This window comes from Sylvia atricapilla, chromosome Z (assembly GCF_009819655.1).
Source record: "Sylvia atricapilla isolate bSylAtr1 chromosome Z, bSylAtr1.pri, whole genome shotgun sequence".
In the NCBI taxonomy this organism is placed as follows: Eukaryota; Metazoa; Chordata; class Aves; order Passeriformes; family Sylviidae; genus Sylvia; species Sylvia atricapilla.
In genome coordinates, this window is record NC_089174.1 from 3,180,877 (window position 1) to 3,204,051 (window position 23,175).

The 23,175-nt window shown below is 49.8% G+C and overlaps 1 protein-coding gene across 1 annotated transcript; it reads left to right on the plus strand.

The window, feature by feature from the left end:
- Positions 1-10,387: 10,387 nt before the first annotated feature.
- On the plus strand, positions 10,388-22,698 carry LOC136373881 (serine/threonine-protein kinase PAK 2-like). Its single transcript, XM_066338909.1, has 11 exons — positions 10,388-10,466; positions 11,374-11,411; positions 11,847-11,978; positions 13,538-13,672; positions 13,953-14,288; positions 17,229-17,341; positions 18,004-18,121; positions 18,820-18,919; positions 19,373-19,569; positions 21,529-21,666; positions 22,612-22,698. Exons 1-11 carry the CDS (start codon positions 10,388-10,390, stop codon positions 22,696-22,698), a joined length of 1,473 nt encoding a protein of 490 aa, XP_066195006.1.
- The last annotated feature ends 477 nt before the right edge of the window (positions 22,699-23,175 follow it).

Consider the following 23,175-nt stretch of genomic DNA (forward strand, 5'->3'; position numbering starts at 1 on the left):
AAATTAACAGGGAGCTGTCCCACACTTGAGAGACCAGGAGATCTACCAGGTCCTGTTCCCTGCTACAGGCAAGATCCTTGGCACTGTGGAGATGTCTTTGACAATGCCTTCTGGCCAGGCTCACAAATTCTGATGGGTGCTGAGAGATGGGACAATCTAGCCTCAGTGTCTAACATGTTTGCACCTTGCCTGACATCAGACAGGATAGATATTCCAGCAGAAAAACACCTAGCCCATGGATTTGTAGAAGTAGCTGTGATTGGACTCACCCATGCCGATATTTTCCAGTTCCATATATTTTGTCCTGGGATTCTCCATGCGACGATTCTCCCTGAGAGAAACAAAATGCAAGATGCTCATTTTGAAGCAGAGATCCCAGCTTGCAGGAGATTCAAAAGGCAGCCCCAGGGCCTGCGGCTCTGAACCCTTGGTGGTCAGCTGGGTCACAACAAGCAGCCAGACAGCTCTGAAGCACAGATGGCCAGCAGAGACTGATTTTCCACAGAGATCCTATAGGGAATCCTGAATGTCCCTGTGACATCAAACTGAGGAGGAACATTTGGTACAGCTATGCTGACACATGCACACAACACACTGTCCCTCAGAGAAGAAAGACACAAGACGTACTCAGCAGCTGCAGGGAGTTGTCCTTGACCTGCTGTGGCTGAGCAGCAGCTGTGGCAGGGCTGGACATGAACAAACTGCCCGGGATCCACTTCTCAGCTTGGGAGCAAAGGCTCCGATAGACAACGCTGGTGCTGCTGCTGCAGCAGCTACAAGAGAAGAGTCTGAGTAGATCTGGGAGAAGAAATGAGTTTGTGTCAGAAAGGTGCTGGCACAGATTCCCCTGAGAGCTCATTTCAAATGCAAGCCTTTAGGAAGAGGCTGTCAGCCACATGCAGGGCTCTTAAATGCATTTCTTTGGATGTACATTTTGAAACCAAACAGTAAAAACCAAAGGCTGGTTGAAGCAAAGTTCATGGCCAAATTCATGTTCCATTCTCACAGATTTTCTGGAGCATGACTGACTCAATGACCATTCCACTTCCTCCCTAGCCCTCTTTGCCCCATCCAAGGACTGCAGATGCACTTGCAGCTCCTTATTCAAATGTTCTACCTCCTCGCACTGAGTCGTCTTGTCCTCCACCTTCAGGTCATGCTCAACCTGCAGCACTTCTGGTAAAGACACTTCCTGTGCCTCACACCCATCCTGAGGCTCCTCTGTGCCAGCCATTTGCTGGAAGTCTTTGCAGGCTGCCAGGTGAGATGTCAACACTTCCTCCTCGAGTCAAAGAGAACAAAGCAGTCAGAGACTACGGCTTGTCCCTGTTAGCCCAGAGTCATCAACTGGGAGGAAAGGGAAAGATCAGATTCACAAGGGCTACACAGGGCTTGTTTCAGTCCTCCATCTGGGTCACCACGTTCCCATGTAAAAACACCTCAAGAAACAAGGAGAGCAGGGGGAGGCCAGCAGGAGTGAATTTGGATGACTGCTGGCCAGAAGGACAAGGACGAATTCCATTGTCCAGGGCAGCAGCTGAGGTTCAAGGTATCAGGAAATGTCTTTTTCTCAGTGGCTGTGCTGGACACCTAAAGCAGGATGGCACTCAGAGGTATCACCTCACTTGCCTGCTGCTCTGCAGAGGAAAGGCAAGAAGGGCAGGAAGCACCAGTTTGGTGACTATAGTGGCTATTGCTGTTTCACTCACTAGCTTTTGTAGAGCCCAAGGTTTGGAACGAAGTCTGGCTTTGAACATTTTTTATTTCTTCCTCCAGCCTCTTCTCGCCTGTTTTGATCCTAGCCTTAATTTCCTCCAGCTCTCCTTGCAGCTGTTCCTTGACGTTCTGTAAAAAACAAGAGAGAGGATGTTCCATGAGTGGAGTGGCTGCCACTCTTACACCAACCTCACCTTGCTGATCGCCTCTCTGCTGATGGAGATCCGTCCCCTCTTGGATGCTCCTCAGGTCTTCCTTGTTCCTGCTCTTCACTGCCTCGATGTCACTCTGAGCTTCGGCCAGCTCTGCTTGTAGCTCTGCCTCCATGTTCTGTACACGCAAATGCAGAGCAAGTGAAAGTGGGGAGCTGCCATCAGGCTCAGCTTTTTCCTCTTTCAGCCCCAAAATAACACTCATTCTGCCACTGCTTTCTGTTTCCCTGCCCACCCCTGCTTCCATTGTAACCCTGCTTTCCCAGGGCTGATCTCTGCACATGACAAGGCTCTGTGTTTTCCATGCCCCTGGGACTCCTGGCCTCCTCAGTGCCAAGAGCTCTGTTTTATGCCCCTCTTCCTGCCCTTCACTCTGTCACCTGCTGAGCCAGGCTTACCTCGCCATACTCCTGTGGCTCTTCCACCTGCAGCCTGAGCTGCTCTTCCTGCTTTTGGCCTGGCAACAGCTCTCCCTGAGTGTGGCATGGCATCTCTGATGGAACGATGCTCATGCTCTTTCTCTAGAAGGACCTGCACAGAAGGCAAGAGAAGTTGCGTTTTAACTTCCCATACAATAGCTGTGGGATCTGGCTCACAGACTGAGGGGCTCCCACATTCCCAAAGCACTGTGCTGCTGCTCTCCTAGGTCATTCTCTGCCTGTGGAAGGCACAGATTCCCAAGTGACACTGGCAAGACAGTCACGGTCCATGTGGAACTGAAGCTCCAGCTGCCTCTCAGGCAGCTGGCAGGGAAGGTGTGACATTTCTCAAGGGTCTGCTCAGGGCTTCCTTCCACTTCTGCTGTGTCCTGTTTGTCTTTCTGTAGAGACTGACACCCAGCCCTGTCCCACAGCTCCATCCTGCCTCTGCAGGTGGCTTCCTGTGTGAGCTCCCTCCTAATAAGAGACCCTTCTGGAGCTCATGTTCTCTTCAGGCCTGCACTGCCATTCCTGCCTTTCTGACATCAACCTGCTTGTTAGAAATCCTGCTCATTCAGCAGATAAGGATGTGTGCAAAGATCCTCTGATGGAGGTCAGAGAGGCTGTACAGCCACCTCAGTCTATGGGGGAGAGGACCAAGGTGTTGATTCTCCCTCTTTTGACAACTGATAATCCTTCAGTGGTAGAAACAGAAACCCCTAATAGGCTCAATCAACAAATAAACTGACACACCCCTGAGGATTCCAAAGATGGAAATGATGATCCTTGGAATGCATGTATGACCAGAGTCATCAAACACCACCTAAAATATGGAATTTTTCCACCTCACTAAGACAGGCAGAAATCGAAACAATTAACTGGAGTCCGCAGGGCAGAAGAGGCTGGAGGACGAAAACACCTCTGAGGGGAAAAAACCCCACGTATACAGGGGGACATCACAGCCTGCTCTAAATATGTCAATGAAACATGTCCCTTCTAAGAGAGAAGAGAAAACATGTATCTTCCAGAACAGCCACAGAGAAAATTAAATTCTAGCAAAACCTCTTGCAATACTGGAAGAAGGAAAGAAATCATGACCTACACTAATATAGGATCCTAGAAAGCAACGAACATGAACAGTGTAATTCACCTAACAAACCAATAATCCAACAAAACAAGGTGAATATATCATCCCCTCCACTGCCAAAGGACTTGGATGTAGTGAGGGGATGCTAAAAGGAAATGAAATAACACTTTTCCCCAGACATACGCTCCCTCAGCACCTCCTCCCTGGCCTTTTCTTCCACCCCAGCTCCACTGTCCCTCTCTGGACACGCTCCAGCCCCTCCATGAGTTTCTGCTCCCCAGGGCCCAGAAGCAGACACAGCACTCCAGCTGTGCCCGCAGCTCTGCCCAGCACAGGGGGACACAGGTCACTGCCCTGCTCCTGCCCTTCCCCTAGTGCTGACACGGGCCACCGTGCCCTTGGCCTGCTTGGCCACCTGGCCTCACATTCTGCTGCTCTTGACTGGCACATCTGGCCTCCTTTTGTCCCACGCAGATCCCCAGGCACACAGGGGCACATTGGACTGTGCACACAGCCTCCAGAACTTCCACATGTCCTTCCCACTCTCAGCCACACAAGACAACAGGCAAGGACTTGCAGCTCCATCCCCACTCCAGGTCCTGTGCAGCTTTCAAAGCTGCAGACTTCACCACAGAATGGAGCAACAGAAACTTGCTGCTTCTGGGTTTTGCCTGACAAGAAGCATTCAGAACCACACCGTTGCTTTCCTTGGCCACACGGGACAACAGTGGCCCCCACGGCCTCAGGGACAACACAATCATCTCCTTGCAGCTTGTCAAAAGCCCAAAGACAGCTGGGCCAAAAGACTCTGTACAAGTGAAGAATGACCCAGGAAAACTGCACAACACTTCCACAAGCCAAAGACAGGCTTCTCAAAGGGGAAAACAAACCAACAAAACCTTGTGAGCTCCAGAGGGAGTCCGTGCGCCCTTGGCCGTAGCGCTGCAGAAGCCAAGGCACAGAGCTTCCCTGAGCCAAGCAGCCAGATGCTCACGTGGAGCAGCAGCCCTTTGGTGCCTCAGCACGGCAGATCAAAGCCCATTTTCCAGCTGTCACTGGCTGGGGGAAACGCTGGGTTCGGGCAGGACCGCAGCACTCGGCATCCTCAGCCAGCAGCAGCAAGTGCTGGCTGGGCAGAGACTTGCACCTCTGCCTTGCACTAAAGACAGCACCTCCCAAAGTGGCACTTACTGTCTCAGGAACATCTGGATGTGGTGTGACCGCAGCTGGAAGACTGTGGAAACTTTGCTCAGTTTGGTTTTTCTCATTTTCCCCACCCTTTTTCAGGAATTTTTTTCCCTCATACTTTACCTCTCATGCTTCCCCTATTCCCCTGTTTTCTGCTTTATTCTTCCCTCATCCTTTTAACAATTTTCTCCCTACTTACCCCGCCTTTTCCTCTCGTCATGTTTCTCGCAGTTTGTCAGGCATTTTTCTCAGCATTTTCTCCTCCCATTTCTCAGTTTTACCCTCCTGTTTTTCACCCTTTTCCTCTCACATTTCTCACAATTCCCCCCCTCCTTATCATTCTTTTCCTGCCATGGTCCTTATACTTCTTCTCTCCGATTTTCTGCCCTTTTTTCACTCCTTTTTTCTGCCACTTTTCCTATCAAATTCCCACCGTTTTCCCCCTCTCAACTTTTATGTCTTTTTCTGCCCTCTGCTTTCTCACTCTTCTCCCTCAGGATTGTCACAATGTTCCCCTCACATTTGCTGCTTCTCTGTCTCTCTTTCCAAGTAAAGTTTCTCACTCTCTTCCCCCAACATTCCCTCCAGTTTTTACCCCTATTTTCTCACCGTTTCCTCCTCATGTTTATAGAATTTTCCCATTGTATTTTCTGCCTTTTCCTCCTCTCACCTTCCTCTGCTATTTTCGCTCTCATTTTTCACCATTTCCCCCACAGTTTTCTCACCATTTCCCAGTCAGGTTTCCGACCCTTTTCTTCCCTCACAGTTCCCTCTTTTTTCACCCCCATGTCTCACACTCGTCACCTCACGTTTGCTGCCCTTTTCCCCCTCACCTTTCTTAAGCCACTGGTTCCTGTCAGTGACTGTTCCTCTTCAGAAGTTGATGGGCTTCTCTTCTTTTTTCCTGCAATCCCCTCCTCAAAATGATGGGTGCCAGAGCAGGGCCCCAAGAAGCCCCTGCCTGTGCGTCTGCTGAACAGAACGGCTGTGCTCAGCTCAGAATCTCATGAAGAACAACCTCAACTGCACTGGACTTCCTGCTGCAGTTCTGGTGTCAATCTCAATTCTATAGAATCTTCTTAGTGTTCTAAAGAAACAGGCGTACCCCGAGGGATACACATTGCAGGGAGCTGCACCATCTGCCTCAGGTAGCTGCCATCTCTGTTTCCATCCCCTCACAGTCCCTGTGACTCCTGCCTGGACGAAACCAGCTTGATCCCCAGCTGCCGTTTTGGGCGTGGCTGCCACTGCCCTCTGACCTCCATCTTGTGTGTGGGTGTTCTTGCTCCGGCCGCCATATTGTGTGTGTCCTCTCCAGCCCTGGCCGCCATATTGTGTGTGTCATCTCCAGCCCTGGCCGCCATCTTGTGCATCGCCCCAGTCCATCTCTGAAGCGAACGTGTCGCTGTTTTGTCGGCAGTCAGGAACAGCACCAGAGACGCCAACAACAGCTTAAGGAATAAGCGGCATTACCTGTAGTGCAAAGCAGCAATTAAGTACCAAAGGATAAGCTAAGCAATGCCCCTCATTATTACTGCACGAGACTGCCTGTAGGGATTAAGAAAGGTACATCACCAGTTACTCGAATGCTTGACCATCCTCCTGGCACACTTGTCAGCTGGAGAGACCCTGTCACACCAAAGGATGGGAAAGGAACTCCCAGTGACCGGGGATTCCTATGCAGCTCCCTTGCCTGCAGGCGAGGCCACAAACTTTGCTGTGAGATTTTGCCCCAGATTTTATCATGTTGAAGAAACAAGCTACCAAAACTTCTAGTGCAGCAACGTCTGGTTTCATCCTCCTCTTGGCCCGGGCTCAGAGAGGAATTAAAGGAGTGCTTTGGCTATATATCTTCCAACAAAACCAGAGAGAGAAATCAGATTCTGTGGCCTTGTCTGGCTTCCAAGTGTGGAAAGGTAAACACCTGTTGCACTAGTGAGCGGATTCATAGATCAGACTGGTAATGGTCATGGGTATTTTGTTATATGAGAGAATAGAAATCCAGTGTTGGTTTTGAAGGTTCGTCAGGAGGTTCGCTTTGGCTTAGGGCCTGTTGTTGAGTCCTCAGTACTTCACTAGAATTGTCCTTTGACAGGCAGTGGTCCTGTCCCCTTGGCCGCAGTGGTGTCTTCAGCTGGTCCCACAGGGATTGCCAAGGCTCTGGTTGTGCTGAACTCCTTGTGAGTGGAGTCATCAGCCTCTTGGGTCAGAAGATTGTCTATCACGAGTGTAAAATTTTGCTCTGGGATTCACCAAAGTAAGAACAGGAAAGCAGGTCTGCAGCTCTGACGTGGAAATTGTCCTGCTGGGTGGGCTTTGCTGTGAGTCTGAAACACAGCAGCTCCCTGGCCAGATGGTGCTGCTGGCAGAGCTAGCTGCTGCCTACTCAAGGCTCAGGTAGGCACGTGAGCTGCCTCTCTGCACTGCAAAACCCATCTCAGTGCTCCTGGCAGCCCCGATCCTTTGTCTCAGTGGGAGTCCCACTGGCAGTGTCAGAGCGGTGGCTCCTGGGGATCGGTGCTGCCCGTGCTCTCCACCTTGGCCCTGGCCCTGGCAGTGCTGGCCTCGCTGCCGTGCACACACAGGGACTGGGAACTGCTGCCTGATGTTGTCAGAGCTGCACCGCTGCTGCTGCTGCTGCTGCTGCTGCAGACACCTTGCTGAATGGATGAGTGGGACTGTGGGCCATGTTGGCCTGCGACAGCAAGGTCCTGGACATGAGGGCAGAGGTGCAGAGTGTCCTGCCAGTCCTATTTTGGCATATTTCTGGAAACCAGGGAATCTCTCCTGACCCTGTGAGGCACTGAGTTTGCAAAGCAATGCTTCCGTTGTTGCTGTTGTTGTTGCTGCTGCTGTTGTTGTTATTGTTGTTTTCCCTTTGTGCTGCACCCATATTTGATGCCACCCGAGCCTCCCTCCAGGTGGGCAACTCTGATCATTGCAGGGAAGGAACAGAGGGAGTTCAGGAGATGGTGATGACTATTTCAGGATGATTCTCTCCAGTTCAAGCCCTGAGCGGGACTCCGAATAAATACTCTATCACACTTCAGCTGCATTGGAAGGTTCCCTTCCTGGTCACCCTGTGAATAAGCTCTACAATAACTTTCTGAATTGTCCATTGTTTTTTTCAAGATGGATAGTCCTGTTTATGGTGGTTTAGGTATGTTTAGGACTTGGAGAAGCTCTCCTTCTGATGCCAAAATGATTTCTGCTTTTATATTTCCTTTCTATATATTCATAGCTCTATTGGCTATAGTATAGCTAGATAATTGCAAGGTGACTTCAGTACTTTTCATCCTCTGATAGGCAGAAAGAACAAACACATTCCAAAGGCTCCCAGCCTATCTTGCCTTCTCCGGAAGGCAAGGTTTAAACACCTTCTCAAGAACTTTCCCATAAACTAACTAGAGCCAGTACAGCTAACACAGCTAGTAGCAAGAAAGAGGGGCTCCAGAGGAGGGGGAAGCAAAGAGGGAACATTCCTTCATAACTTATGCTTCTGATTGGGAATTCTTGTCAATTATGCTAATTTCCAAACTTACAAAACCACATTTGCCCTCTGTAGGGTGGGCATTTTTCTGTATCTGCCTCCAGTTCAAGACCAGATGTGATATTACCTTCTATACTAATGCTGTCTTGAAAATGGGTTGCTACATTTCTCAGTCATTAGGGCATCACTTCCTCCACACTGCAGTGCCTTTGGAATACGGCCCACCAGCCGTTGTTTGCACCCCTGTGGTCCTTGTACATGAGGCAGAAAGTGCATTTCCAGCCAAAGGCCCGTGAGCAGGGGGCAGCCAGAGCATCCTGTGCAGTTCCAGGCCTGCAGCTGTGAGTCGAGAGGGTTTTGGTTCCTGCCCAGGGCGGTGGGTGCCTCTCCCCTGTGACCGCCCCTCTTCCCAGGTGCCCTGGGATAGTAGGTACAGGGTCCTGCAAGGGCCACGGAACAGGGTGGTGATGTCTGCTGGCAGCAGAGTGCAGTGGAGAGCAAAGGGTCCAGAGTGCTCCTGGAGTGTGGGACAGAGAACTTCTGACACAGCTGGTGACTGAGCCAGTGAGGGAAGGCACTTCTGGAGCTGCTGTTTGTGAAGAGAGAAGGGCTGGTGGGTGATTGGAGGGTTGGACGTGGCCTTGGGCTCCGTGATCATAAAATGCTTGTGTTTGATGTCCAGAAAAGGAACAAGAGATACTGGGGAAGTTGTTACCTGCAATGATTTGTGAATTCCTTAAATTTTATCATGCAGTGCTTAGTCCAGCATTCCCTCACACCATTGATTAATGTGTGCAAGTGGATATCTTTGCTTTGACGATAAAGAAAGTGGGCCTGCTATGAAGACAGCTGCAATGCTTTCAAGGAGAAGAAAGTAGTTTTAGGAGGCTCTTGACCATAGGAGGAGAATTTGAGGAATGCACAATTCACCAGTTGACCCCCAAAGACCATTAAGACACTCCGCTTCTAAATGTCAGTAACTTTGGAGAAGTGATTTAAACTTGTCAATTACTTTGTAGGAATGCCTCGCCTGTGAGTTTCAGCCATGTCATGTGTATGTCTCAGTTCCATGGATACAAACACATGGGTCTGCATGTGTTAGGGAAGTCATTCCCCACTCACCCAGTGCCAAAATACAGTAATGCTTCCTTGGTCACACTGAGCTGGCAGTGTTCATTGGGCCCCGCTTGGGAACTTTCCTTTTGGTCATTTTATTAAAGAATAAAAAAGGTTGAAATGAAACCTTTCTAGCTGTTTTCCTCTGGTTTACCTTTGTGGCGGGGCAAAGCCCTGCACTGCAGGTGACCTGAAGGTGTGCAGAGCAGTGCAGCCCCCAGAAAGGCCTTGGTTTCCCCACAAGTCATCATGACTTGTTCCCAGGTGTGCCCGGCTCTGGCAGAGGAAAGAGCCCGCAGTGCAGTGGGCGCCGTGCCCTGCCCAGCCAGGGCTCTCTGGCACAGAGCAGCAGCAGTGCCAGCACCTCTCAACCTGCTCCTGCCTTGGCTTCACCTGGGACACTGAAGCCTCTGGCAACTGGCACCCCCTGGAATGTTGGTTTGCCAGGTGGAGAAGCCGTGTTCACTCCCACCTTGGAGCAGCTGCTGGTGGTGGGCAGATCCTGCCAGTTGGACTCCTTCCAAAGGAGAATAGAGGCTGAGATAAATGTACATACACAGGAGCCCTGGACATATCCAATAAATGTGCAAAGACATTTATTAGGAGTGATTTCATCTGTTATTCCAACAGCACTTTCTCTCCTGGTTCTGTGCAGTGCTTTGGGCCATTTTCCTGGTGTGGTTTCCTTTACTTTGGAGCCATCAGAGTGCTCAGCTGGGGTAAAGGCTGGAGTGCACAGTGCTTGGGGCACTCTTGGTTTTACCCTCAGATCCCTTGAACAACAGGGTTTGGCCAGCCAGGGGAGTTTGTGTTGCTTTGTGACACAGGAGAACTTCCTGGGCTATTTTGTGTTTTCTGCAGGGAAGGTTGGGTTGCTTGGCACACAGTTCATAAATTAGGGCAGAGCATTTGCTTTGTGATGTCAGGGCACGGTTGCCACGTCCTCGTGGTGACATCAGAAGGTTGCCTATGTGCACGGGAGGCCTCAGTGCCAGAGCAGCTCTTGAGCTTCCTCAGTGCAGGAGTAGCTCTTGAGATTGCTCAGCGCAGGAGTGTTCTCCTGGCTCAGGATTTTGTCAGTGGGCAGCTGCACACTGACAGAAGCCTTATTTTTTTCTTCTTTACAGCACCATCTGCAAATTTACACAGCACTGCTACAATGATTCAGCAGGTCGCTGTAGCAGTTGGTGCTGTCTTTGGAATCGCGTATTCAACCTATTACTTGACAAACCTGGCACGTAAGTAGAGGTTTTCCCTGTGTGTAACCTAACCCAGATTTTAGATGTCTTCCTGCTGTTTCTTAGTGTCTGGGTGGATTTTGAACAGAAAGACCATTAGGATGCCACTGGTTTGGTAAAGCTCCTGTCAAGACATTCGGCTAAAAAGGGGGTGTCTGTAGCCACAGGGGCAGCATTTGCAAGGGAATCTGTGGGGGTTCCATTCCCTCCAGGGGAGAGTCTGTGGCCGCTGAGTCTGTCATTTCCTCAGCTGGCAGGGTCAAGCAGGACAACTTTAAAAATGGAGACTGGGAGACCTTCTCAGAAGGCCTTCTAAAAGCTCTGCAGTTGTTCTGAGAATTAGAAAATGCTTCTTTTTCTAAATTTTGTCATGAGAGGCTATCACTGTCTTACTGACCCTTTACTGAATGCTAAATAGTGGCTGCCTTTGCAATGAAGTGCAAACTCCAAAGAAGTGAGTGTCTGCTCCTGAACCCTTGAGTTGCTGCTGTGCTGTTTACAGCAGAACTGCCACAGCTCACAGGGATTTGGGAGAAGCTTTTCTGAGCAACTGTTTCAGCAAGTTAATAGATTTACTGCATGCAAGTAATTTAAAAAAAAATGCATCCTGAAGAACAGGATAAAAAAAGCTGTTTTGAGTGATTGGTAGAACAGGAGCACTGAGCATCACAGAACAATTTGCATTCTCTTGATCAAGTTTCTATTCCTTTACTGGCAAAACAGGGCAAAGTGTGGGCACAGCCACAAATATTGTTCTGCTCTCTTGGTGGTTGTGGGAAAGAACTGTGTCACCTGGAGGGATGCTGTGAATGGAAAATACTCTCTCTTTGGGTTCCTTGTCCTGTGGGATTTACCAGCCCAAGTCCTATTCTCAAAGAATCTGGTTCATATTCCTTGCTCACTACAGGTCACCTGACCCGGGTATTCAGCGGTGCCGATCCTGAGGTGAGTGAGATAGGAACTTTGATGTTCCCGGAGTTTGAAAACTGTAATGGAGACGGGGTTGGAAAGTAGAAGAAAAATGCAGAAGAAAGACAGCTGGGTAGATGGAAAGAAATGCTACTTCCAGTATGCATCAGAAACACCCAACAGACTTTCTGGCAATTTCCTGCTTCTCCATTTCAGAGCTGTAAAGGACTAAAAGCTCCATTTTGCAGAGTGAACTTTGCTTGCCAATGGTAGCCAGGGGGGAAGACTGAATTCAGAGCCAGAGGCAGTTCTGTTGAGTCAGCTCATTTGCAATTAGGCAGAGTAACTTAGAATCCCATTGCTATCAGAACTTAGGAATTCTCCTTCCTAGAGCTGCTTGTAGATGTGAAGCAAAAGAAGCTTCTACATGACAGCTCAAGGCTGGTCCGTCACGCTTCTGTCTTTCCACAGAATGAAGAACCAATTGCCGTGTCTCCTCTGCCCTTCTCTGCTGCTGCAGAGGAGGCCCCAGAGGAGCAAATGGAGCAAACTTTCCACAGTCTTCCAGCTGTGGTCACACCACATCCAGATTTCCCTGAAACAGTAAGTGTCACTTTGGGAGGTGCTGTCTTTAGTGCAAGGCAGAGGTGCAAGTCTTTGCCCAGCCAGCACTTGCTGCTGCTGGCTGAGGATGCTGAGAGCAGGAAGGACATGTGGAAGTTCTGGAGGCTGTGTGCCAGAGGCAAATGTGCCCCTGTGTGCCTGGGGATCTGCGTGGGACAAAAGGAGGCCAGATGTGCCAGTCAAGAGCAGCAGAATGTGAGGCCAGTGGCCAAGAAGGCCAGGGCATGGTGGCCTGTGTCAGCACTAGGGGAAGGGCAGGAGCAGGGCAGTGACCTGTGTCCCCCTGTGCTGGGCAGAGCTGCGGGCACAGCTGGAGTGCTGTGTCTGCTTCTGGGCCCTGGGGAGCAGAAACTCATGGAGGGCTGGAGCGTGTGCCGAGAAGGACAGGGGAGGTGGGGAGGACAAAGCCAGGGAAGAGGTGCTGAGGGAGATTTTTGTCTGGTAGATAGTGTTATTTTATTTCCTTTGTAGCATTCCTTCACTACATCCAAGTCCTTTGGCAGTGGAGGGGATGATATATTCACCTTGTTTAGTTGGATTATGTTTCTCTTAGGTGGATAATACGTTCATTTTCTTTGTTTTCGAGGATCCCATATTCCTTTAAGTCAACATTCCTTTCCATCTTCATGTATGGGAGCAGATTTCCTAGAAGTAATTTCAGTGTAAATATTTCTGGAAAATATATCTCCTCTCTTCTCTCGGGAAGAGACATGTTTCATTGACTGATTCAGAGCAGGCTGTGATGTCCCCTGAGCAGACATGGGCTTTTCTTTCCCCCTCAGAGCTGTTTTCCTCCATCAGCCTCTTCTGCCCCGCAGCCTCCAGCTATTTGTTTCAATTTCTGCCTTTCCTAGTGAGGTGGAAAAGTTCCATGGTTTAGATGGTGTTTGATGACTCTGGTCATATATTCGTTCCATGGATCATCGTTTCCTTCATTGGCATCCTCAGGGGTGTGTCAGTTAATTTGTTGATTGCGCCTAATAGGGGTCTCTGTTGTTCCTGGACTGAAATCTGAGTTGTCAAAATGGGGAGAATCAACACCTTGGTCCCCCCTCCAGAGACTGAGGTGGTTGTAGAGGCTCTCTGACCTCCATCAGATGACCTTTGAACACATCCTTATCTGCTGAATGAGCAGGATTTCTAACAAGAAACTCCAGAAGGGTCTCTAATTAGGAGGGAGCTCACACAGGAAGCCACCTGCAGAGGCAGGATGGAGCTGTGGGACAGGGCTGGGTGTCAGTCTCTACAGAAAGACAAACAGGACACAGCAGAAGTGGAAGGAAGCCCTGAGCAGAACCTTGAAAAATGTCACACCTTCCCTGCCAGCTGCCTGAGAGGCAGCTGGAGCTTCAGTCCCACATGGACCATGACTGTCTTGCCAGTGTCACTTGGGAAATTGTGCCTTCCACAGGCAGAGAATGACCTAGGAGAGCAGCAGCACAGTGCTTTGGGAATGTGGGAGTCCCTCAGTCTATGAGCCAGAGCCCACAGCTATTGTATGGGAAGCTGAAACGCAACTTCTCTTGCCTTCTGTGCAGGTCCTTCTAGAGAAAGAGCATGAGCAGATCATTCCATCAGAGGTGCCATGCCACACTCAGGGAGAGCTGTTGCCAGGCCAAAAGCAGGAAGAGCAGCTCAGGCTGCAGGTGGAAGAGCCACAGGAGAATGGCCAGGTAAGCCTGGCTCAGCAGGTGACAGAGTGAAGGGCAGGAAGAGGGGCATAAAACAGAGCTCTTGGCACTGAGGAGGCCAGGAGTCCCAGAGGCACGGAAAGCACAGAGCCTTGTCATGTGCAGAGATCAGCCCTGGGAAAGGAGGGTTACAATGGAAGCAGGGGTGGGCAGGGAAACAGAAAGCAGTGGCAGAATGAGTGTGATTTTGGGGCTGAAAGAGGAAAAAGCTGAGCCTGATGGCAGCTCCCCACTGTCACTTGCTCTGCATTTGCGTGTACAGAACATGGAGGCAGAGCTACAAGGAGAGCTGGCTGAAGCTCAGAGTGACATCGAGGCAGTGAAGAGCATCCACAAGGAAGACCTGAGGAGCATCCAAGAGGGGACGGATCTCCATCAGCAGAGAGGCGATCAGCAAGGTGAGGTTGGTGTAAGAGTGGCAGCCACGCCACTCATGGACCATCCTCTCTCTTGTTTTTTACAGAACGTCAAGGAACAGCTGCAAGGAGAGCTGGAGGAAATTAAGGCTAGGATCAACACAGGCGAGAAGAGGCTGGGGGAAGAAATAAAAATGCTCAGAGACAGACTTCGTTCCAACCCTTGGGCTCTACAGAAGCTAGTGAGTGAAACAGCAATAGCCACCATTGTCACCAAACTGGTGCTTCCTGCCCTTCTTGCCTTTCCTCTGCAGAGCAGCAGGCAAGTGAGGTGATACCTCTGAGTGCCGTCCTGCTTTAGGTGTCCAGCACAGCCACTGAGAAAAAGACATTTCCTGATACCTTGAACCTCAGCTGCTGCCCTGGACAATGGAATTTGTCTTTGGCCTTCTGGCCAGCAGTCATCCAAATTGACTCCTGCTGGCCTCCCCCCGCTCTCCTTGTTTATTGAGGTGTTTTTACATGGGAACGTGGTGACCCAGATGGAGGACTGAAACAAGCCCTGTGTAGCCCTTGTGAATCTGATCTTTCCCTTCCTCCCAGTTGATGACTCTGGGCTAACAGGGACAAGCTGTAGTCTCTGACTGCTTTGTTCTCTTGACTCGAGGAGGAAGTGTTGACATCTCACCTGGCAGCCTGCAAAGACTTCCAGCAAATGGCTGGCACAGAGGAGCCTCAGGATTGGGTGTGAGCACAGGAAGGGTCTCCACCAGAAGTGCTGCAGATGAGCATGACCTGAAGGTGGAGGACGAGACGACTCAGTGCGAGGAGGTAGAACATTGAATAAGGAGCTGCAAGTGCATCTGCAGTCCTTGGATGGGGCAAGGAGTGCCGGGGGGAAGTGGAATGGTCATTGAGCCAGTCATCCTCCAGAAAATCCATGAAAATGGAACATGAATCTGTCCATGAACTTGACTTGAACCAGCCCTTGGTTTTGGCCGTTTTGTTTGAGAAGTGGACATCCAAACAAATGCATTTTAAGAGCCCTGCATGTGGCTGACAGCCTCTTCCTAAGGACTTGCATTTGAAATGGGGTCTCAGGGAATCTGTGCCAGCACCTTTCTGACACAAACTCATTTCTTCTCCCAGATCTATGCAGACTCTTCTCTTGTAGCTGCTGCAGCAGCAGCACCAGCGTTGTCTATTGGAGGCTTTGCTCCCCAAGCTGAGAAGTGGATCCCGGGCAGTTTGTTCATGTCCAGCCCTGCCACAGCTGCTGCTCAGCCACAGCAGGTCAAGGACAACTCCCTGCAGCTGCTGAGTACGTCTTGTGTCTTTCTTCTCTGAGGGACAGTGTGTTGTGTGCATGTGTCAGCATAGCTGTACCAAATCTTCCTCCTCAGTTTGATGTCACAGGACATTCAGGATTCCCTATAGGATCCTGTGTGGAAAATCAGTCTCTGCTGGCCATCTGTGCTTCAGAGCTGTGTGGCTGCTTGTTGTGACCCAGCTGACCACCAAGGGTTCAGAGCCGCAGGCCCTGGGGCTGCCTTTTGTATCTCCTGCAAGCTGGGATCTCTGCTTCAAAATGAGCCTCTTGCATTTTGTTTCCCTCAGGGAGAATCGTGAGCCTGGAGAATCCCATGACAAAATATATGGAACTGGAAAATATCGGCCATGGGTGAGTCCAATCACAGCTACTTCTACAAATCCGTGGGCCAGGTGTTTTTCTGCTGGAATATCTATCCTATCTGAAATCAGGCAAGGTGCAAACATGTTCAGACACTGAGGCTAGATTTTCCCATCTCTAAGCACCCATCAGAATTTGTGAGCCTGGCCAGAAGGCATTGTCAAAGACATCTCCACAGTGCCAAGATCTTGCCTGTAGCAGGGAACAGGACCTGGTAGATCTCCTGGTCTCTCAAGGTGGGACAGCTCCCTGTTAATTTCATTAGCATTTTTGTATAGCTCTAAATCATCTGGCCACACTAATACAGGGAGAAGAATCTTCTTGGCCTGAAAGAGAAACCTACTCCCTAAGAGCTGTGAGATAACAGTTCTCAGGAACACTGCATTCGTAGAGTTTCCTGAAGGAAATATTCCTTGGTCAGGATTAGAACTGCACACTTCAGAAACTGAAATCCAAGAAGAAAGGAGAGACTCTCTTTCTGAGCTGAGGCAGTAAACCCCAACGTTGCAGGCCCAGTGGCCGTGCACTTGAGAGGAAATGCATCATCTGCCTTGTGACAGAGCCCTCCTGCATCCTGCAGGGTTTGGGCAGTTCCAGCAGAGATCTCCTGTCTGGGCTGGCTCTCACTCCAACATCTAAATGGTTTCTCCTTCCTTTGCTGCTCTTTTGTTTCTAGGACTTTTGGAGAGGTTTGTAAGGCACTCAACACTGCCACAGGAGGAGAGGTAAATGTCAACAGCTCCCACAGATTCTGCTGCTCCCCAGGGCTTTCCTCTCTGGTGTCAGCTGTGGCTGGAGCTGTGGGCAGAGCTGTGCAGCAGAGGCACAGGAAGCACAGACTGGTGCCAGCCTGCAAATTGCATTTGGGATAGTCTTTGTCCTTCTCAGCTTCCATTAGGAAGTCAAGGAGGGCAGGGGTTCCTTTCAGAGAAGGACGCTCTCCCTCGCTCTCAGTTACCCAAACAAAGGAGGTGCCTTGGAGCATCTCCCTGCTCTTTGGGGCTGCAGCTTGAGTCCTGAATTCTCATTTCTGGCTGCCAGCAAAGACATCTGAATGTTAGTGGGAGTTCCTTTAGCCACCTGCAGTGCTGCACTTGTGAACTGCACGTAGGGAGAGATCTACAAGGTGTCCCTAAAAGCCCTAAGCCCTGCCCATAGGCCAAGGTGTATCCACAGATCACTAAGGAGTGGATTACTTCTGAATCCCAAACACAGCAGCAAAGAGCGTGGTCAGAGGTCTGTGGGTCCCAGCTGAGACATCCTGGTTACCAAGTGGACGAGACAAAACATCAGTGCCCATGTGTCCTGTGACTGGCCCGCAAAGGAGCAGAGAAATGGGCTGTTGGAATGTCAGATCCTAATGACTCCTTTGTCTAATGCCAAGGCACTTTGGCACAGCTCAGCTGTGTCATTCCAGAATCACTTGCTCCAAAGTGCATTGTGGTCTCCTACCACTGAAATGGCAAGTGACTAATTTTCAATGTCCTTTCAGGTGGCCATAAAGAAAATCAATGTCCGAGGACCAAGGAGGAAGGAATTAAACATTAATGATCTCATGATCATGAAGATGAGTGGGAATCCCAACCTGGTCAGCTGTTTAGACAGGTGAGTTGTTGTGCTCCTGTCCCATGATTGTTTGTTTACATTCTGCAAACAAGCAAGGTAAAAGCCCACTTTGGTCACTGGCAGAAAATAGAGCTGTCAATTACTGGTAATTATTATTGCTGTGCTCATCTGCAATGGATGGGAAGAGAGCACATCTTGTCTGCATGACTACTCCCTGGCAGAAGTAGTTTGAAAAGTGTTCAAAAACCTGGATGGGTCACATCTCAGTAGACCAATAGCCTGTGAGTTCACTGCCACCACATTGTTTTGGGGCTTGATTGTTTCAAGTGTCTTCTTAGGTGTGGAGAAACTACCAAGGATTTGCCTTGGACTGTGTCCCGTCTTTTCCATGGTTTTGCATGCCAGGAAGACGAGGTGTTTCTTTCCAGAAATACCATGCCTGCCAGGTTTTTTTTATACTTAGAGTTACTAAACTGCACTCTTTGCTTGCTAGCCATCTAAGACATCTCCTATTTTGCAGCTATGCCATTCCACTTGAGACTGCATAGTCTGCCAATACTGCACAGCTGAGAGGGAATGTGGATTCCTTTTATTCTGCCCTTGTCTCAAAGGCACCTGGAAACAAGAATGAAGCCTTGTCTTTTCCAAACAGCAATGTAGACATGTGTGTTGATCTCCATGCCCTTGTTTCCTCCTTTCAGCTACCTCGTGGATAAGCAGTTCTGGCTGGTGATGGAGTACATGGATGGAGGCACACTGAGTGATGTCCTCAGCAGGACCTCGCTGACAGAAGAGGACATGGCAATTATCTGTCGGGAGGTCAGCGATCCCATCTGTGCTTCTCAGGGCTTGGGCAGGATTGTCTGCAAAACTGGGGCTCAGATCTGGAGTGATTCCAGGCTTTGTTTCTGTGTTGCTGGTGTGCTATGGGCAAGCCAGAGCATCTCAAGTGAAGTGCCTGCCAGGGCCCCTGCACTCACTGGACTCTGTTCCTGTACACTTATCTCCTGCTGTTGGATTCTCGCTCTGTCTCTTTCATTTGTATCTTCTTTTCTCCCCTTTGCCTATCCACATGTTTACCTTGATTCTCTCTGCATGGTGTTCCTTGCCTGTAAAAGCAGAAGTGCTGTGGCAGCAAAGTTTTCAAAAAAAATTTGAAACAGCAAGGAAAAAAGAGAGACTCGTTTCTCACAGTCCTCAGCTGGAAAGGGAAATAGTGCAGCCAATATGCTCTTTGCTTCTGAGCACATGCACTGCAGCAGCAGTCATTCTGGCTGCTTTGCAGGGGACAGTCTACACCAACAGTTGCTGCTGCTCTTTCCAAAGCTGACATGCCATTCCTTAGAAAGGTGCTGCCCTGCTAGTCTTGGAGCAGCAAGCTCATCCTCTCAGTGGCACTGTGTTGTGCCATTACGCCCCATTCCCCTGGAGTGGGAATTTTTAGGGCTGTTTCCTTTCTTGTGGGGTTGAAATCTCAACACTCATTTTTGCTCTCCTCTTTCTGTTTTCTCTCTCAGTGCCTGCAAGGACTGAATTTTCTACACGCAAACCACGTTGTTCATAGAGATGTGAAGAGCCACAATATCCTTCTGGGAACTGATGGCTCTGTCAAGCTGGGTTGGTATATTCTTAGTCAGCTGCAGCCTTCCAAGCGCTGAACGGGTGTGGGGCTGCACTTGAGTGACTGCCAGCTCCCCAAAAAACGGTGCAGGTGGGAGTGTAGGGGTCCTTGCAGCAAGCTGAAGGCACTAATGCAACATGCACAGAGGTGTGACAAGGAAGCACAAGCAGTCAAAAGTGGCCTTGGCCTGTGTGTGTGTCCCTTCTAGAGGGAGAGAGCTACAATCTAAACCTTTAGGAGAATGAAGGCCACTGCTGTGAGCACTGTTGAAAAACCTGGCTTTTGTAGAAGTGGCTCATACCACACTTCCTTGGCTTAAACCCCAAGCAGAACGAGCGTGCACGGTTCTCCAGCAGAGAAAACAGCTCATTTTTACAGTGAGAGTGGGGAATTCATTGCTTGGTTTCCTAGTTGGAGTTGGCTTTCATCATGTGTTGTTTTGTCCACAGCTGATTTTGGCCACTTTGCTCAGCTGCCCCCTGAGCAGAGCAGGCAGAGCTCAGTGGGCAGGACTCCTGGGTGGATGGCGCCTGAAGTCCTGAAAGGTCAGCCACATGGCCCCAAGGCGGACATCTGGTCTTTGGGAATCGTGGCCATGGAAATGGTGGAAGGGGAAGTTCCTTACTGGAACGAAACTCCCGTCTCGGTAAGGTGCAAATGCTCTCGGATGCCGCTGTCTTTCTCACCTGTCCCGTGTTCTGTGCGCCATTGCACAAAATCCCATTGCCATCTGCTGCCACTGCTTCCACCTCTTTTTGGAAGGTCCCCTTCTAACAATGTCCCCTGCAGCCCATCAGCACCTGCTGTAGCTTTGGTTGCAGCAGAAGGGAAGTGGCAGGTAAGCGGTTCAGAAACCTGCCAGTTCAACCTCCAGCCACGCCTGACATTTCACACTTGATTTTGAACACTGTTGGAGCTCTGTCTCTGAAGGACAAGACTTTTTCAGTGGAGAGCTTAAAAGTGTGATAAATACCCTGAGAAATGGAGGCTGAACCTTCCCAGTTTCAATTTCATAGAAAAAGTAAGACGAAACCAAAAAGTAAAAGTAAAATGGAAAGAAAAAGAAAACAATCAAAAGTTAATAAAAGAGAAAAAGCAAAAGCAAAAGCAAGACAAAAAGAAAAACCAAGAGTCAAAGCAAAAGAGAAAAGAAAGAATCATCAAAGCAATCCCAGAGCAGTTCTGCTTGCTTTTTCCTATTTTAAACACAGCACACCAATTTTGCCTCCATGCTGTAGGATCTTTCCCAAAGCCTGTGGGTCTTCCAGACATTCCATCTTTCAAATCATGTGTACATCATTCCGTCGTGTGTCTGGGTGGCCTGTAGAAGTTTAGGATGTGTTTTCTCCGACTGCAGTTAGAGCTGTATGCCGGACCCTGGGCTGTTACTGGGTCCTTTCACAAGGTGACGGGCTTGCAGTCGGGTGCCTGGGGCTGGGATCCAAGGTGTGCGCTTGACGCCGGCGCTGTTCCTTTCCCGCAGGAGCAGGGCCAGCCCAGGGCTGCACAGTTCTACTGACATGGAGCACTCCAGCTCCCCACCATGTCCAGTGGCTGAGCTCAGCTGCACAGGGACACGATAAAACCCCCTTTGTGGCCTCTGGTGGTGTGAGAAAAGGAAAGCAAGCTGCCACAATTATTTGTACTCAAGGGGAGTATGTTGGCAGGTTTAAGCTTGGAACTTTTCCTCTGGATTCAAGAGGATAATAACTGGGTCTCTTTGGACACCCTCCATTTCAGTGCCTCCAGCACAGAGCTGTTGGTGTTGTGATGGGTGTTTTAACAGGGCCCAGGCCCGAGCCTGGTGTCATGCAGAGAACCTGCCACAACTTCCCATTCTTTGCCTGGCCCTTTCTGTGCTGGGCACCCCATTAATGCATTGACTGGGGTATCCAAATGAGCAGAGGTTTATCATAGGGATGGCACTTCTCCTTCTGCTTTGACCATGAAAAGGTTTCCTTTTGCCACAGAAAGAAGCTGAAACTTGTAAACTGCTGAGAGACACAGCTATTAGGTGGCTGCTGTGTGCCCAAATACGACTTTTCATCCCAAAACATTTGTGCAGGCATCTTTTCATGTCTGTGTTGAAAATGAGATTCCAAATGTTTGTTTCCTTCTCTGAGGAATGCCTAGTGGATTTCTATGCTTTTCTTCTATTTACCATTGTTCTCTGGAGCAGGTCAAAAGGCTTGATGAGTTTTCTTTTATGGCGGCTGTCCTTCTTAGGGGACCAACAAGCACTGCAGAGATGCCTTTCATGGAAAGCCTTGGAAATAGTAGGGTTAGGTACACTAGCAGACTTGCATTTTCTTAGAAGCCTGTCAAGCTGCTATGAATCCTCAAAGAAGGAAACATGCTTTTGCTGACGTAGTTCCCACTAACGAGGTCAGTCAGTGAAATTGCTGCCAAGGCAAGATCTGCTGGATGTTGGAAATCTATGACTGCATGGGGATTTGGGTTTTTTCTTGGTACAGGAAAGTCACCTCAGCCTCTCTGCCAGGGCAAAAACTGCCACTGCAGAGTGAAGCTTCAGCAATGGGATGTGGGAGGGCAGTTAGAGATGTGAAAGCAGCAGGTGAGAGCCTCATGTTTCCTTTTTCTCCAGCCTCCGTGTCTGAAAGTCACCAGAGGGATACCAAAGCTGGAGCAGCCCAACCTCTTCTCACCCTGGCTGCACGACTTCCTGAACCTTTCCCTGCACCCACACAAGGCATGGCGCTGGTCTGCCAAGGAGCTCCTGCAGGTAAAATGCCAAGGGGCTGCAGGTGAAACAGTGTCCTGGGGATGGGCTCCTCCTCCTAGGAAGTTATGGCATCAGATGAGCTCCCCTGCTGCTCACCTCCACTCTTGCTAATGGGAACGGGGAGGAATTCCAGAGTGACCTTGGCTGCCAGGGACGCCTGTCAAAGTCATCTCCAAGTCATCTCTCAGTCTGTCCTCAGAGGAGAGCTGCTCTGTCCTCTGATTGTTTGTGTCACCCTGTTTTGTAATTTGGTGTTACCCAAGGAAACCATTCCCAGCCAAGCAGTCAGAGATTTGGCCGTGGGCAGAAGGGGCTGTGGGGGCTCACTGGGAGCCTCTGAGGGGCCCTGGTTTGTACCCACCACTCCACTCTTGGAGGTTTCTGCCACGCAAACAGGGACAGCTGAGGCTGACTTGTCCCAGCCCCATCTGCTGCCTGGCACAGTCAAGCAGATGGAACAGCCCCAGGGTTACTGCCAGGTTGTGTGGCAGAGAGAGAAGTGCAGGACCCAGTGCCACTCAGCTGCCCCTGCTGGGAAGGAAAGTGTCATCCAACACGGGAGAGCAGGGCATGGAAAGATAGGCATTGTTCTGTACCCCTGTGGAAATCAGCACAATGCCTGTCTTTCAAAGAGAGTGACTGTGTGAGTCATTGGAGTTTCCTGAAAGGAAGAAACCCCAGGGACAGAAAGCACCATTTCTAGAGCCCTGGCAGGGCAAAAGTGCCACCCAGATGAAGACACCAGAATCAACAGAGTAGTGGGATTCTGGCCCAGGTTTGCCTTGGATAACAAGGTCCTCCATGGAAAGATGGAGATGTCGATGCTCCCCTCGTTCCTGTTTCTTGGTCTTTCTAGGAACCAGAGAAGTCCTGATTGAGCGTGTGAGGCACTCAGCTTGGTAACTCATGGCTCATTGATTTCTGTTGGGTTTTTTCTGTTGACAGCATCCATTTGTAACACTAGCCAAGCCAGCATCCACCCTGGCCCCACTCATCATTTCAGAAGAGAAGAAGAAGAAGGACGAGAAATAATTGTGACTATCACGTCTAGACTTATTATCTTCCCAAACGGCTTAGATTAGGCTTGTAGAGTAGGATTACAGAATAGGATTGTTAAAGAAATAAATTTTCTGGATATATTAGCTCACCTGGAAGATTCCTTTCTCTCTTACCCTGTGAATAAGCTCAGCATGTCATTCGGAGTTGTCAGCTGTCTCTTGAAGGTGCAAAGTGTGCTTTACAGCTTCTTTGGTGGGCCTTGAAATTGGGGAAGGCTTTTCTTCAGTCACCCTCTCCAGACCACACTGCCTTTGGGACACGGCCCCCTGGCCAGATTTTGCACATCTTCTGTTGGTGGTACTTGTATTTGAGGCAGACAGGGCAGTGGCATTTGCAGGCAAAACCGAAGGAGGAGTGGGGCAGCCAAAAGAGCCTGTGCAGATGCAGGTCTTCAGCTGTGACTCAAGAGCATTTGCGTTCCTGCCACTTGGATTTGTATCTGTAAGAGCA